The sequence below is a fragment of the Labeo rohita genome, chromosome 22 (genome assembly GCF_022985175.1).
Source record: "Labeo rohita strain BAU-BD-2019 chromosome 22, IGBB_LRoh.1.0, whole genome shotgun sequence".
Taxonomy (NCBI): Eukaryota; Metazoa; Chordata; class Actinopteri; order Cypriniformes; family Cyprinidae; genus Labeo; species Labeo rohita.
Genome location: NC_066890.1, coordinates 59,423,636 through 59,439,815, shown reverse-complemented (window position 1 = coordinate 59,439,815; position 16,180 = coordinate 59,423,636). Strand labels below are relative to the sequence as shown.

At 39.5% G+C, this 16,180-nt stretch overlaps 1 protein-coding gene across 1 annotated transcript; it reads right to left on the bottom strand.

Moving 5' to 3' along the window:
* Positions 1 to 7,076: 7,076 nt before the first annotated feature.
* Positions 7,077 to 14,549, bottom strand: LOC127153443 (major histocompatibility complex class I-related gene protein). The gene is made up of 5 exons (XM_051094495.1): positions 14,333 to 14,549; positions 13,314 to 13,589; positions 12,814 to 13,113; positions 12,259 to 12,329; positions 7,077 to 7,241 (listed from the first exon to the last, which is right to left on the bottom strand). Exons 1-5 carry the CDS (start codon positions 14,547 to 14,549, stop codon positions 7,077 to 7,079), a joined length of 1,029 nt encoding a protein of 342 aa, XP_050950452.1.
* Positions 14,550 to 16,180: the final 1,631 nt, after the last annotated feature.

Genomic DNA, 16,180 nt, shown 5'->3' with positions numbered 1-16,180 from the left:
GCAATTCCCAACATGGTCGCCAGCCCAGACCCGCTGGACAAGATGGCCGCCATGCCGGAGCCTGTCGCAAAGATGGCCGCCACGCCAGAGCCTGCACACAGGATGGCCATGCCAGAACCAGCCTACCGTAAGTCTGCTGCTCAAGAACCAGCTTACACCACGTCAGCCAAGCCACAGCCTGTTAACTTCATGTCTGCTTCTCCTGAGCCTGCACCAGCTGCTGTTCCTGCAAATTCAAGTCACGTCACAACTGCTGTTCTGGTAAAGTCCAGTCAGGTTTCCGAGCCAAGTCAAGTTGCAGCTGTGTTTCCTGAGTCAAGTCGGGTTTCTGAGTCCAGTCAAGTTGCAGCTGAATTTCCCGAGTCAAGTCAAGTTGCAGCTTCAGCGTCCAGTCAAGCCTCAGCTTCCAGTCAAGCTTCCGAGTCAAGTCAAGCCAAAGCTGTAGTTCCAGAGTCAAGCAAATATACAGTCGCTGTTCCAGTGTCAAATAAAGCCACAGCCGCTGCCTCAGGGTCGAGTCAAGTCTCATCTGACCGCTCAGAGCCTCGCCATGCATCGTTCGACGATCCTGAGTTAAGTCACGCCCCGTTCGACATTCCAAGGTCACGGCCCATCATGATGGCCAGCGTACTGGATCCACCCCTAGTGTCAGTAAGGGCAGTTAACATCTCAGCTGCATCAGCGTCTCTAAGACCAACTATTAATGAGGTCCTGCCCCCAGCTGCTGCTCTTCCTGTCATGGCGGTTGCCATTTGGTGTGTGTGGGCTGCACACTGTACTCCTGAGCTCATGTCTGTTCACCAGTTAGCTCCTGAGGTTACGTCTGTTCTTAAGTCAGCTCCTGAGGACACGCCTGTTCACAGGTCAGCACCAGAGCTCTCGTCTGATCACAAGCCTGCACCAGAGCTCTCGTCTGATCACAAGCCTGCACCAGAGCTCTCGTCTGATCACAAGCCTGCACCAGAGCTCTCGTCTGATCACAAGCCTGCACCAGAGCTCTCGTCTGATTACAAGCCTGCACCAGAGCTCTCGTCTGATCACAAGCCTGCACCAGAGGCCTTCCCCGTCGGAGAAGCTGCGCCAATGCCTCCAGAGGTGTCGGCGCCTGCCGTAGAACCTCTTATGGAGGGGGCGTTAACCTCTAAACACTCTGCTTCTCCCTTTTTCCTGTCTGCATCCTCTGTCACTGTTCTCCCCAGGTCCCAGTCGATGACGCAGCCTCCTGTTCCGCCCGGAGGGCTGCTCCGCCTCCTGTTCCGCCCGGAGGGCTGCTCCGCCTCCTGTTCCGCCCGGAGGGCTGCTCCGCCTCCTGTTCCGCCCGGAGGGCTGCTGCGCCTTCTCCCTCTATTCTGTCTGCCTCCTCTGTCCCTGCTTTCCCCAGGTCCCAGAGCGTGATGCAGATTCCTGTTCCGCCCCGCAGGGCTGCGGCGCCTCCTGTTCCGCCTGGGAGGGCTGTTGCGCCTCCGGCTCCGCCCTTGGGGGCTCTAGTGTCGCTGGCTCTGCCTCCGGCTCCGACCTGGAGGGCTGTAGCGCCGTCTGTTCGGCCTCCGGCACCGCCCTGGAGGGCTCTAGCGCCACCTGTTCTGCCTCCGGCTCCGCCCTGGAGGGCTCTAGCACTGCCTGTTCTGCCTCCGGCTCCGCCCTGGAGGGTTCTAGCGCCTCCTGTTCCGCCCTGGAGGGTTGCTACGCGCTGGAGGGCTCCTGCGCCTCCGGCTCTGCCCTGGAGGGTTCTAGCGCCTCCTGTTCCGCCCTGGAGGGTTGCTACGCGCTGGAGGGCTCCTGCGCCTCCGGCTCCGCCCTGGAGGATTCCGGCGCTTCATGCTCCGTCCGTTCCGCCCTGGTGGGCTCCTGCTCCGCCCTGCTGGGTTCCGCCTGCTCCGCCGTGGAGGTCTTCTCTCATGATCTGGTGGTCCTCAGCTCCCCCCATCTGGCTGACTCCACCCTGGCCTCTTGTTCTGCTTCAGTCCCCTGTTTATCTCCCCTCACATAGACCTGGCCCTCCATCCCTTCCCCAGTTCTGCCTGAGCTCCTCCCCCCTCCTGGACTTGAACTCCTGTTTGGAGCGTCTGGAAGCCGCTCCTTGGAGGGGGGCTTATGTCATGATCCTGGTCATAATTATTCACATTAATTTTATAATAATTTTATCATTATAATTATTATACTTTATATTTACATGAGTTATTTAAATAAATGTATTAATTTATAATCTGACAGCTAAATACGATTATTTAATTATATTTAGTTACATTTAAAATTATTAAATGTAATTCAGTTTATTTAATTACTATACTTATTGTTAAAATCATTGTTTATTTAAAAATATTTATTTATTTATTTATTTAATCATTATTATTATTATTATTATTATTATTATTATTGTTGTTGTTATTATTATTATTATTATTATTATTATTATTATTATTATTATTATTAAATATATTTAAATTCTGTAAGACTTTTATTGAATTAGCCCACTGCTTCTTTTTGGAAACATTAGCATGACTGTAGTTTGACTCTGTTAGCGTCTGTGTTTCAAGATAATGCGAACAATCCTGCTGAAAGTTTTCCCGCCCACGAAAACATTTGCTACTTGCAGAAACTCCAGCGACGTTCAGAAAAGTTCGGTTGACGCCGGGCGAATCTGCTGACGAGCGCCTCTGACCTTTCCGCGCCGAACGGGTAAGACATCGTTAATTTTCCCCGTGATTCTCCCGCGTCTTTGTCGAGTCCAACGGCAAACGCCGAAGTTCAGCGCGAGTCTGTCAGCCCGTTCGCGCGTGATTCATTTGCTTCGGCTCGCGTTATTAAAGGCCTTTCAGTTGTTTCAAAGCCTCCCCTTTTCCTCGTGCGACAGTTTCATTTCTGCCTTTTGTCCCGGCCGGTATTTACAGCCGTAATTGAACGGCGTCGGGTCCGCGAGTTCAATTGCAGTCAAAGGGGCCGGAGCCGGCGGATATGAAAAATGGGGCTCTTTTAAATGCTAATCAGCGTGGTTAGCGTGTAGCTCCTGCTTGGCTGGCAAAAATAATTGTGCAAATATCCATGAGAAACTGCAGTGCTTGTGTAAAGATGCTGCGGCGCGTCCCCGCGGCTCTCAGAGGCCAGTCATGCGCTAAATATCCCTGATTTCTCTCACGGCTTTCTCTTCCGCGCTTAGCACAACGGCGTCGTGGACGTGAGTGATAACGCCAGTCAAATATTCATCAGTCTGAAGAGTTTCGCTGTTTTCTGAGTGGAAAATGTCAAAAGAGTAATGAAATACAACGGTTGCTGGTAAGTGTTAACAGAGAACGAGCAGCTTATGAAATTAATCAGCAGAATAGACATTAAATCAATGACAGTCGTTTAAATATCCGCACATCAATAAACACCAGAATGGATATCACTGTAAAATCACAAATTGCATTTATTTTAAATCACATATAGGCCATTCTACAGAATTGTTGCAACTTCTGTCCCACAGCCAAAACACAAATTTAAAAAGCATTTAAGTATTCAAATCTTAGATGTTTATTAAGATCCTTTTGTTATCTGTTGAAACCCACAATGATATTTAAAATATCAGTATGCTTAATATATATAAAATCATCATTTATTGTGTACTTTCAATTGGGAGATGGCTGTTCCGAAACATAACTGCTAAATTTAAACTTATGAAAATGATACTGTAATATTAAAATAACTTTTTTTAAAATAACTTTTTGATTTTAAAAAGTATGAAACTTTATGTAAAAAACGCATCTTCATGTCTCTACCAAAAGTGTTTGTTTTAGTCTGTTGGCTGAGACTGATTTTAACTACACCCCTATGATCAGGAAATATTTGTGTCCCTCTCTTTCATACAGTAGCTACATGGTGAGTAGATAGGCCCCATCATTTTGAGGTAAATGTGTTCAAAGTATGAAAAGTCTGTGTGTAATTTCAAAGAATGTCACTACAGAACACCATTTTTTCTATAATTAAACAGTATTTTGGGGAAATATTCCATAGCATTTAGTTTTTATATGTGTACAACTTTTCAAAACTGTGCTTGCTAATCGCTTGAGACAGGTTCAAAAGCATCTAAAATTGTCACCAAATGTTTCAGGTGTGACTGTTTCAGTAGTGACAGTTTAATGGGATAACACCCCAAAAAACAAAGATGTCACTACCAAAACATTTGGTGAAGTTTTGATAGTGATGTCTTTGTTTTTTGGGTGTTATCCCAATAAATGGTCATGACTGAAAGATTTGGTCATGTTTCGGTAGGGACGTCTTTGTTTTTTGGGTGTTATCCCATTAAATTGTCACGACCGAAACATTTGGTGAAGTTTCGGTCATTCCATCTTTGCTTTTTTTGGGAGTTATCCCATAAAAAAATTTAACGAGCACAACATTTAGTGAGGTTATGGTAATGACATCTATAGTATCCCAATAACTGGTCATGACTAAAACATTTGGTGACGTTTCGGTAGTGACATCTTTGTTTTTTGAGGTGTTATCCAATAAAAATATTGGGATAACACCCCAAAAAACAAAGATGTCTTTGTTTTTTGGGTGTTATCCCAATAAATGGTCACTACAGAAACATTTGGTAAAGTTTCGGTAGTGACTTACTTGTTTTTTGGGGTGTTATCACATAAAATTGTCACTACTGAAACAGTCACGACCGAAACATTTGGTGAACTTTCGGTCATTCCATCTTTGTTTTTTCGGGTGTTATCCCATAAAACATTTAACGAGCGAAACATTTAGTGGGGTTATGGTGATGACATCTATGCTTTTTTGGGTGTTATCCCAATAAATGGTCATGACTGAAACATTTGGTGAAGTTTCGGTAGTGACATCTTTGTGTTTTGAGGTGTTATCCAATAAAATTGTCACTACCGAAACAGTCACGGCTGAAACATTTGGTGAAGTTTCACTCATGCCAACTTTGTTTTTTGGGTGTTAGCCCATAAAATTGTCATTATCGAAACACTGATGACTGAAACATTTGGTGACGTTTCGGTAGTGACATCCATGTTTTTTTGGGTGTTATCCCATAAAATTGTCATGATCTAAGCATTTGGTGAAGTTTCAGTAGTGACATCTTTGTTTTTTGGGTGTTATCTCATAAAATTGTCACTACCGAAACAGTCATGACCAAAACGTTTTGGTGACATTTCAGTAGTGACATCCTTGTTTTTTTGGGGTTTTTTCCCATAAAATTGTCACAACCAAAACATTTGGTGAAGTTTCAGTAGTGACATCTTTGTTTTTTGAGGTGTTATCCCATAAAACATTTAACGACCGAAACATTTAGTGAAGTTTTGGTAATGACATCTATGGTTTTTTGGGTGTTATCCCAATAAATGGTCGTGACTGAAACATTAGGTGAAGTGTCAGTAGTGACGTCTTTGTTTTTTGGGTGTTAGCCCATAAAATTGTCACTAACGAAACAGTCATTACTGAAACATTTGTTGAATTTTAGGTAGTGACATCTTTGTTTTTTTGGGTATTATCCCATGAAATTGTCACGACCAAAACAGTCAAAACGTTTTGGTGACATTTCGGTAGTGATGTCTTTGTGTTTTGGGGTATTATCACATAATATTGCCACAACCAAAACAGTCACGACCGAAACATCGGTGGCCTTTCGGTAATGACATCTATGTTTTTTGTTTTTTTTTTGGGTGTAATCCCAATAAATGGTCACAACCGAAACATTTGGTGAAGTTTCGGTAGTGACAACTTTGTTTTTTGGGGGGTTTTATTCCATAAAATTGTCACTACCATAACAGTCATGACCACAATAAATTGTCACTACTGTTCACTTGAAATATTGTTGAAATTGTATTTTTTATTGATTTACCTCTGAAAATGTTTTAATAAAAAATAAAAACATGATGTAAGCAAAATCTTAATAGGTCAATATTTATATATATATAATATTCTTATTAAATTATATATTACTGTTTAGATAGTAACCAATTTGGGGAGAGGACAAACATTCCGAAACTTTCAGAAAATACAATATGAGAATGAACTGCACAGTTACTAGAAATGTGTACTTTGGATATTGTACAGTTCACATACATACAAAACTTGTGAAAAAAAAAGACATTTTTCGTTTCCATCTCTTTGAACCAGTTCTGTAGAAAGGTCCATATATATACACACTGACAATTTCAGTGTAGCTCCTAGCCAGTAGTGAAGCTCACTACTTTTTCAAAACACTTGATGTAGTTGTATGACTCTGTTAGTGTCTGTGTTAGTCAGGATTTTTTGGTGTCTCAGCTTGTCCTTCAGGAGCATCTGAGGTGTGAGATGTGCCGTGAGGTTCGACTGATCGATTGTTCTCCGTCTCAAACAAGCGTGTCGCTGTTCCTGGAAGACTCCTGCTGAGACTTTAAGAGAGCGACCAAGACCAAACACAGAGCAGAATGAGATGAAATGCAGCAGATTAAACTAGTTGATAATCAGATTTGCTCTCAGAGCTGAAGAACACCTGAGTCTCACTGATAACAGCACAACAACAGAAAAGGCATCAGATGATACGCTCAACAAATCAACAACACTACACTTGGTGGGAAAAAATGTACAGTGGAATTGTATACAAGATTTAATTAGCAGCTTTATTGGTTTTTATTTTCCCCACCCAGTTTTGATTCTGAATGTACTTGTTGGTATGAATTTTGTGATTTGAAAAACCTCATTTAAACCGGTTTATGAGGTGACAGGCTTGTGCAACAAATTACATTTCCCTTAATTTTTCTTGCATAAAAACACTGCAAACACACGCTCATCTATAAAAAAAAAATAATCTTAGTAAGTTAAACAGCAAGAAATACATATTATATTGGCCGATATGTAAATTTCGCAGCTGAGCTGGTAAGAGGAGACTTATGTCAGCTGCAAAGTCAATAAAGTGGTGGGGAAAATGATTAGATTTTGATGAAAGATTATGAAAACAAACATTTCCTCTTTTAGAATAACATCCACGTTTGATTCAGTTGCAGTACATGTGCAGAACGGCACCCAGACTTGGTGAATTGGATGAGTTTTGATGTCTTGTTATCTTTTACATCCCGTGAATCGGCTCGATGTTCCAGACGTCAGGACTCTTCCATCTGCTCGCTCGTCTCGCTGCGGTTTAGCTGTGGAAACTGACGCGCGAGTTGGCCGTCGCTGTGGTTTTTGTTGGCTTCAGGTTCGCTGACACCTGTCACGCAGCGTTTTTGTCCTGAGGGTGAATCCGAGCCGCCGTTGGCTGTTTTCCACTAGGCTCTGAGTAAGAAATCACAAAACGTTTTACGCTTTGTTTGTTCGGAGTGTCCGAGGATACAAAAACGCCCGAACTTGCCATACTGAACCGGTTAGTGTCAAAAATTGAAGTCCGAGTCGGAGCCTAGCGGTTAGCAAACAAGCTAGTTTTGCCCACTGTTAGCATTAACATCCTTAGAGGATTTTACTGTGCTAACAGTCACATAGCATAAACCTATTTATGGTGTTTTCAGTGGAATGTAACAATATAACGCAACGTATAATCAAAAGTATAAGGGTAATTGGAAAAATATTGTAAATAAAATCGAAATTTCAGTGTTTATCGCCATCTTAAGTGCTACAGCTAGCAAAATTGGTAGATCTTAAAGGGAACATTGGCTAAAGTGACAATAATATATATAATACATGGTTTTCTTTCAAACCGAGCTACAAGCTAGTTTGCTAACAATCCTTGTCAGTTGTCCTCTTGTTACTCTTTCATAGTTTAGCATCAACTTTTTCATTCTCCATCTTCAAATAATGTGACGTTACATATGATTTCTCTCTTTGTTTCTCTTTATTTTCACATTATTTGCTAGCTTTCAAAGTCTGAGTTTATTTTCTAGCATGTTTTTTTTTTTTAGCACAGTCTAATGCCGCACTTCTGTCTTTTAGCTTGTTGAATAGCTAGTTATTAGCATTTCTGTCAGATTTTCACAGTTTAGCATAGATTTTTCATTCTTAGTCTTTAAATAATGTTACATTTTCCAACATTTCTCTCTGTATTTCTCTTTATTTATCAGCTAGCTTTTTTTAAAAAAGGCTAGCTTTTCTGGCTTTGTAAGCATTAGAGTGGTTTCTTGGTTTAGCATAGTCTAACATGGTATTTTAGCATTAGCATTAACCAGAAAGCGTCCACAAATATTAGAAAGCACACTGTAAAAAAACAATTTGTTGAGTCAACTTAAAATAATTTGTAACCTGGCTGCCTTAAAATTTTAAGTTCAGTCAACTCAAAAAAAAAAAAGTTTATTCAAATTAATGTTAAATTGTACTAAGTGACAATTTAGATATTTGAGTTGAATCAACTTTAAATTTTAAGGCAGCTGGGTTACTTAGCCATCTGGTAAGTTTAGCAAAAACAAATATCTAAGTTCTTCCTTAGTACAACGTAACATTTCAAGTTGACTAAACTTATTTTAGTTGACTGAACTTAAAATTTTAAGGCAGCAGGGTAACAAATTATTTTAAGCTGACTCAACAAATTGTGTTTTTTATTTTTTACAGTGTAGTTGATAGCTTATATTAATCAAAACTGTAAGGGTATTGTAATAAATATTGTAAAAACAACAACAACAAAAAAAAAAACAGTTAAATTTCACTTGTCATCTTGAATGCTAAAGCTAGCAAAATTGCTAGCGTTTGGAGTAAATACACAGCTAAAGATCTTTAAATAAAGGAAACATTGGCTAAAGTAACGTAATATCTGTATCTAAAATGGTTTTCTTCCGAAGAAGCTACATGCTAAAGCTAGTTTGCTAACAATCCTTGTCAGTTGTTCCTCTCACTACTCCTTCTGCGTTTGATATTTGCTGCATGAGGGTGTTTTTTTCCATTTAGCGCAGCCTAACGCGAGGCATTTCTCTCTTTTAAGCCTGCTCTATCTTTTCTGTTTTTTAAAAAAGAGTAATGAACATGTAAACATAGTGCAAACGTGGTATTTTAGCATTAACATTAGTCAAAAGGCCTTCACGGACAAAAAAGAAAATTGCTAGCTTCCTGCAAAAGCCTCTAAATGTCAAATCTGTCTGAAAAAAAAAAAATTAATAATTATATAAACATAGCTTTTCTGAGAGCATAATAAAAACAAATTCTGTTAGATTTCGCCGTTTAGCATAGATTTTTCATTCTCCGTCTTTAATGTTATTTTTTCCAAGATTTCTCCCTGTATTTCTCTCTATTTATCAGTTAGCTGCTAAAAAACTAGCTTTTGCAAGCATGAGAGCGTTTTGTTTTTTTTTTGTTTAGCATAGTCTACTGTGATATTTTAGCATTAGCATGAACCAAAAAGCCTCCACAGGAAATAGAAAATAGTTGATAGCTCCTTTTAAAAGCCTTTAAAATGTCAAAGACATCAGGACGAACTGTAATAAACACATCAAACTTAGCTGTTAGCTTATGCGAGAGCGCAGTCGAATCTGATTGTAAAATTTCCTAGTTTAGCTTCAGTTTTTCTATTTATTTGCCTGTTAGCTAGCTAAATTGTAAGATTCTCTTCTAGTTTTTGTTAGCATGAGGGTTGTTTCTTCATTTTAACAGTCTAATTTGGTAATTTAGTATTCGCTTTAGCCAAAAAGTATCTGCAGATTTAAAAAAAATGGAAAATAGTTCATTGCTAGCTTCTCAAAAGCCTCATTCAGACTCAGCTTTTAGCTTTTCCGCATCAGATTCTGTCATTTTAGTCACTGTGCTAACATTTCAGTCACGCGGCATCTGATGGACAACAACTGTATGTGTGTGTTTCTCAGACATTTGCCGTTTTTCACTCAAAGCGACCCTTAATGAATGGCTCTCGAACGATCAGGCAGATTAGCATGGCAGAATCTTAATTTGCGCATCGGGGGTAATGTTCGGGGTGAAGTAATTGTTTGTACACTAATCATGTACAGCAGCGTGTGGGCATTTACACTTCTGCCTCTGTCATGTTATTTATCATGACTTGATTTGGCCCGGTTAGCCTCAGAAAAGGGCGGCTCATGCTAGCGCGCGCACAGGTCTGTTGGGTGCAGCGACTCCTGACGCCCGAGGCCAGTGTGAGCAAAACAAATCATCAGTCACTGCTAAAGCCGCGCTCTACTTGGACTTCACCTGGTGTGAGTGTGGGACTGAGGGGTTTAGAGGAAATTTTAGCAGGTTTCATGCTTAAATGTTAAAACCCTATGCTAATACAAGAATGCAAATGCTCGTAAGTGGAGCACATGTGTTGTTGATTGCATAAATTTGGTCGGTTTTCTTTTTTAGGTTAAGTATAAAAATAAGTTAGTTTAACTAATAGCACATTTTAAAGAATCTCTATCGCCCCCTAGAGTACTGGAGGACGTCTTACAGCACAGTAGCACAAAAACAGACTTAATATGTTTTTGCAATGTTTATTTGGTTTATCAGCAATGTATTTTTATATTTTTAAAAGTTACATAATCGTTGTATCACATAAACGTTGCATCTGAAGTAAAATTATACATGGATATTTTATTGTTTTATTGTTTATTATTTGAGTGGGAAACAGTAGCCGGATCCTCATGAATAAGCAGGTTTTCTGTGTTCTGGTGTACCTGTCTCACACACAGGTGTCAGTGTGTTTCTTGCGCTGAGGTTGAAGCAGACAGTCGTACAGTGCTGCATGTTGTATTCTGGTGCTCAGACTCCTGTGCTGCACAGTTGATGTGACAGCGGCCCTTTCACAGCCCTGATTCTGTGTGGCACTGAAGAGACTAATTACCTCCTGTGACTGGACCTCACAAACAGCCCTACAGCTCCCGCCGCTCATACCCACCGCTCCAAAACATGCTGAGAACATACACTGGCAGTGGGGTTGGGTATCATTTGGGTTTTTTATGAAACCGGTGCTAAATCGATACTTTTAAAACGGATTTGAATGGATACTTTAAAAAATTTACACCAAATTGTTCTGTTCTTTTTTGTTGGACAACCGGTTTAGAAACACTTCCCACTGCAAGTCAGTCTGGAACGATAAGGAGAGAGCAACTGACTGTGGCCATCATCTACAAAACCATTATTTCTGGTGACGCTGGCTCTCCCGTGAACCTGTTTTCACTATTCAATTGCACCAAAGCAAGGATTCAGGTAAAACTCATTCACAATCACTTCTGCTTCCTAACTGGACAGATTAACATCCCTGAAAGATGCATCCGATCAGCGATTCTAGGGTATATTTTTTTTGTTAAACTGTCAAATTTATGAGTTGTCACATTTAGTTAGAATCTCCATTAAATGTTCTCTTAAAACTATTATGTATGCAGATGATAAGACACTGAACTCGCTCAGAAGAAAAGAGAATGGTATATTAGTGTAGTATTTATTATAGAACAAAAAAGGCAAGAAAGACAAAGAATGAAACAAACAGGATGACAAAAAAAATCAAATAAATACATGTTGATGGGAACAATGTTGTGAAGATCACATCATCATCATTTTACCATATCAACTAGTCACGAAACCATGAGATAGACCAAACTTAAACTGATCACTGACTATATACATATATTTTAGGAAATATATGCATATATTTTCATAGAAATAAAGCACATTTATACATAGAGTACATAGTTATACATATAAAATATGTACAAAAATATACAAATCTTTGGGAATGTGCATTTTAATGCCTTCATTAAAACTGCACAAATGACACTGGGTCATATCTTAACTTGAGGTTATTTAGAGGCATATTTCTGCATATTTTCTTTACATTTTATTTATGTATTTATTGTAGTTTTAATCTGTTGACAATACAAAAAAATCATTGGTTGTAGTAAAGATTGCAGTATATGTACAGAATGTATAAAATAATATTAAGTCAAATATCATTAAGAAAACATTTACAGTGTTTTTATTATTATTTTTTTTTTTATCATTTAACAGAATTCAGTGCAACAAATGAGGAATACAACAAAAGCCACTTTGCCTCCATCAGTTTGAAGAATGGTAAGACATGGTAATGGATATATTTCCTCTTGAGCTGATTGCAGAAAAGAGTATTTTTCACAAGTATGGTGACCCATACTCAGAATTTGTGCTCTGCATTTAACACATCCAAGTGCACACACACAGTAGTGAACATTTTCTATGTATATTCTGGAACTGCTATGTGAAAGAGGCTTAGCTCTTTAGATGTTTCTTAAACTTCATAAAAGAACTTGGTTATTGGGTAGGGCTATGAAAATCCTTCCACTGGTAAGGAACTATGAAGCTGAATGTTCTGGAAAGTGATTTTGTGTGTCAATCTGAAGGTACCATGAGGTGCTCCTCACTCCCATTATCTGGAGGAGATGCAGGGGGAGGTGTGAAATATGTGATCCGTTTCCCTGCGAAGAGAGAGAAATGGAAATTTAAAAAACGTTTTCAAGGGAACATTCTCTCTCACATACACACACACACCAACAGAATTCTAATAGTTTGATAATTTTAGAGAATGAAAAAAACAACAACAGCAGCAACATGAAACTGATAAAACATTCACTGCATTCTTCTTCACTGTACTGCCACACAGAAACACATGTAAAAACATTTGCACTTATGACTGGAATTATATCTCACAACAGGTCTTTAGTACTTACTATGTTTGGGTTTGTTGCAGCAGTGACGATGTACACACAATGCAGTTAATGCACAAACTAGGATTGAAATAACTGGATACACGACATATGAAACATCTGGTGCTAGAACACAAAGAGAAACTTTACAATACACAATGAATAATATTAGATAAAAGTAAAGGCATTCTCATGTGTTTGGTCCCTAAAATAAGTAAAATGTACATGGATTAAAATTAAGCAGGTTTCACCTTACCGTTACTCTTGATGTCATCCACAGTTAGATTCTTTTGGATTGGCTCAGTCAAACTTTCGTGTTCCACCACACAAGCGTACTGGTTTGTCTTCCAGTCGTCTGGAAGGAACTTGAGGGCAACAGTCCTCTGGAAGGTCCCATCCCCATTTGGTAGCATCTCTCTATATTCCACCAATTTACTAAAATTTTTTAGTCCATTTGTCCTCCACAAGATGTTTGTTTCTCTGAAGTGAAACCCTGTGACGTGACACAACACATAATAGTCTTGGTTTTTCTTCAGCAGGGACACCATAGGAGGCTCTAAAAGTAAATACAGAACACGGAGCAAAATGAGAACAGAAAAAACAACAACACATGCACTGATCAGAGTTTAACAGTCTCTAATTTCAAGTTGATCTTCATAGATCTATCACGCTGTCTGTTAAAACAATTTGTCAGGGATCTGCATATGCAAGAAGAAAAAAAATAAACTGTCTGTCCTGGTAACTCTAATATTATACCTGTTTTATTAAAAGCAGTTTTAGAGAAATCTAAGAACACTCTCAGCCAGTAAATGCACTCAGGATCATAGTTTTTCAGAAAATCAAGCTGTTTTCTGTCATTGTTCCACTTGAGCACTGTGGGTTTTGCCTGTGGTACATGTGCAGTGTATGTGAGCTCCTTCACATCTAGTGAGATGAAATCCTCTCCATCATAACCGTGCTCATCAAACACATGTGAGCCTCCAGTGTCATCATCCCAATCACATCCATACATCCTCTGATATGTATGAACACCTGAACAAGAGAGAGAGATAGTGGGATACTATACTTTATTATTATTTTAATGTACAAGATAATTCTTTTGTAGTTTAAAATGTAGTATAAGTAAGAGATAAAGTACAAATAAAGCCTTTCAGTCGGATACAAGACTCCTGATCACCCTGTCATAGTTTATTTTGTGAAAACAACTGGCTGGATGTATCCTGCTTATCACATGGCTACATGCCACACAAGTATATTATAAGACATGAAATATTAATATGAGTTATATTTTATTTTATTTTATTAGCTTATTAAATGAAAAGCTTCCAAGAAGAAAAGCAGCTCCTAGCAAATAGCTTTGAGTCTAGATGAACGAAGACGGCAAATTAAGGGATAATATAGTCATATCACTTATTATACAGCTTTTCACTGCATAAATGATCACATGAAAATCATTTTAAAATCTTACCTGTTTATTATTTTGTAATTCATAACAGCATACAAAGGGATAGTTCTAGCTACAAGACATACACTTCAACAATATTACCATAGTCCTCAGATTGTATTTTGCAGTAAATATTGTTGATAAATGAGGCTGTGTTGGCTGAAATGAGGTTAAGGATGTCTATCCGCATCGTGATCCGAGAGACATTAAATAAGTGTCATTATACAGCATTGCTAGTAATGATGGACATTATCACGAATAACAGACGGCAGAATATCGAAATCAAAATTGAGCATATCAGAGAACCATGTAGCAAAGTATTTTAACTCACCATGTGACTGATTGAACTGTTGCATTAGAACAGCAATGTCGATTTTGTTGATCTGCTGAACTCGTTCTCTGATCTCAATATATTTTTTAAATCTGTCTCCAAACTTCTTTATCCAGTCCTGTCTGGGAATCGGTGTCCCTGTGTCACTGTCATAATAATCAATCTGCTGTTCATCCAGAGTAGTTACAGAAGAAATCTCTGGGATTCTTGCAGTCATCTGTCCATTGATTTTAGTGTATGTAGTCATGAAGGTGTGTAAAGCTGAAAAAATATTCACCAAACAATCAACATCACAAAAAACAGTACCATAGAGCTCTTAAACATGGTTAAACACAATGTAGTGTCATAGGTCAAATTATTGGTTTGATGCCAACTAAGACAAGTCAATTAGTTTTTTACTTTTAAAGTCACCAAGAAGTTTTCTCCAAAAATAGAAAACGTCAAAAATCGTAAACGTCTGGTGCGAAGCAGTTCGAAGAATCAGTCTCTCTAAACCCCTCCTTTCCGTGAGCCCTCACTGCTGTGATTGGTCAGATGGTGCAGTCCTTTATGATTGGTCTACTGCGTACGGCGTGTCGGAAAACTAAACGCCCATTGCCATAACTGACTGACAGCCCTGGAGACTTGTCAATAGGGCTGTTCGATTCAGAGAATTTTGGAACCGAGTTCAAGAGATTTGATTCCAAGAATCGATTCCTCACTGTTGTTTTCAATTTTATTTTATTTTTTTTAATAGAGTGGGGGAACCTAATTTCGCCATGACTGTAGGATATAAAGTTCTTAGAAAGTAACCTTATCATAATATGAAGCTCTCGCCACTGATCTGTGCTCAGCATTCTTTCAGAATTATCATTGGCTGATAGAAAGGTTGAAAAATAGCATTTTATTTGAAATGGAAATAGGGGCAAGACCCTCGATCACGTCAAGGTCTATTCTGTCATGCAGCACTCAAAACTGTGGCCAATATAAGGCCGCGCCATTGTAAAATAACTTCTGAATCGTTTTGAACTGATTCATTAAAACGATCTATCGAAAGAACATTTTCATGGAGACGAATCAGACTTCTAGTCACTATTAGCGAGCAAGGCTGCATCCTCAAACTCTAACGAGCTCAGTACGGACTCTTTTCATTCAGTTTATTTTCGTCAGTCGATGTTCGGCGATGCAGCCTTCGTATGATGCAGCCTTTCGTTTCAGAGGCGCCCACAGATAAGCTTTGCTGAACTGAAAACGTTTATGAATGGGGAGTCAATTCCCCTTGATAGGATCTTGGAATCGACTCTCGATTCCCAACGCCTTGGAATTGATTCTTTTTGGAATCGACTCCCAGCCCTACTTGTCAATACATAGAAAAGATGGCATCGATTTTACCAATTCGAGCCAGAGTCTGGCGATGAAACGGCTGAAGTGGCTGATCGACAAGTTAGCACGGTCTACCGTGGAAAGTGCTCGCAATTGGCTTATGTATGCGAACCGGACACACCTCTATGTTGTAAACTTCAACACTGTATAATGCATTAAGCGGCTTTCACACCGAACGCGGAAAGCGCTGGCTGCTGGGTTCAGTGCAGCCCTTCAGAGCGCAGCGGCAAAAAGTTCAACTCTGCCTTTGGTCGAGGCAGAAACAAGCTGTTCCTCGCGCGGCACAAGCAATAAAAATGAATGGGTTTCATAGCGCAGCGCTTTCCGCATGCGGTGTAATAACTTTATTTATCGTGCACTGTCAGCTTCACAGCTTTGCAGATCGTTTATGTTCACATACAGCTACATGACACACTGCATGAAAGGTCATATTTGAAAAGGCATAATAGGAGCACTTTAATAAAATAGCCTAGATACTAGATCGCT

Bases quoted from the DNA above. Each gene is read 5' to 3' on its own strand.
- LOC127153443 (XM_051094495.1), bottom strand. From the start codon at position 14,549: ATGACTGCAAGAATCCCAGAGATTTCTTCTGTAACTACTCTGGATGAA. The intron at 13,590-14,332 runs GTGAGTTAAAAT...TCTCTTGTTCAG, and splicing joins ACAGTTCAATCAGTCACATG to GTGTTCATACATATCAGAGG. The intron at 13,114-13,313 runs GTATAATATTAG...ATTTACTTTTAG, and splicing joins AACTGCTTTTAATAAAACAG to AGCCTCCTATGGTGTCCCTG.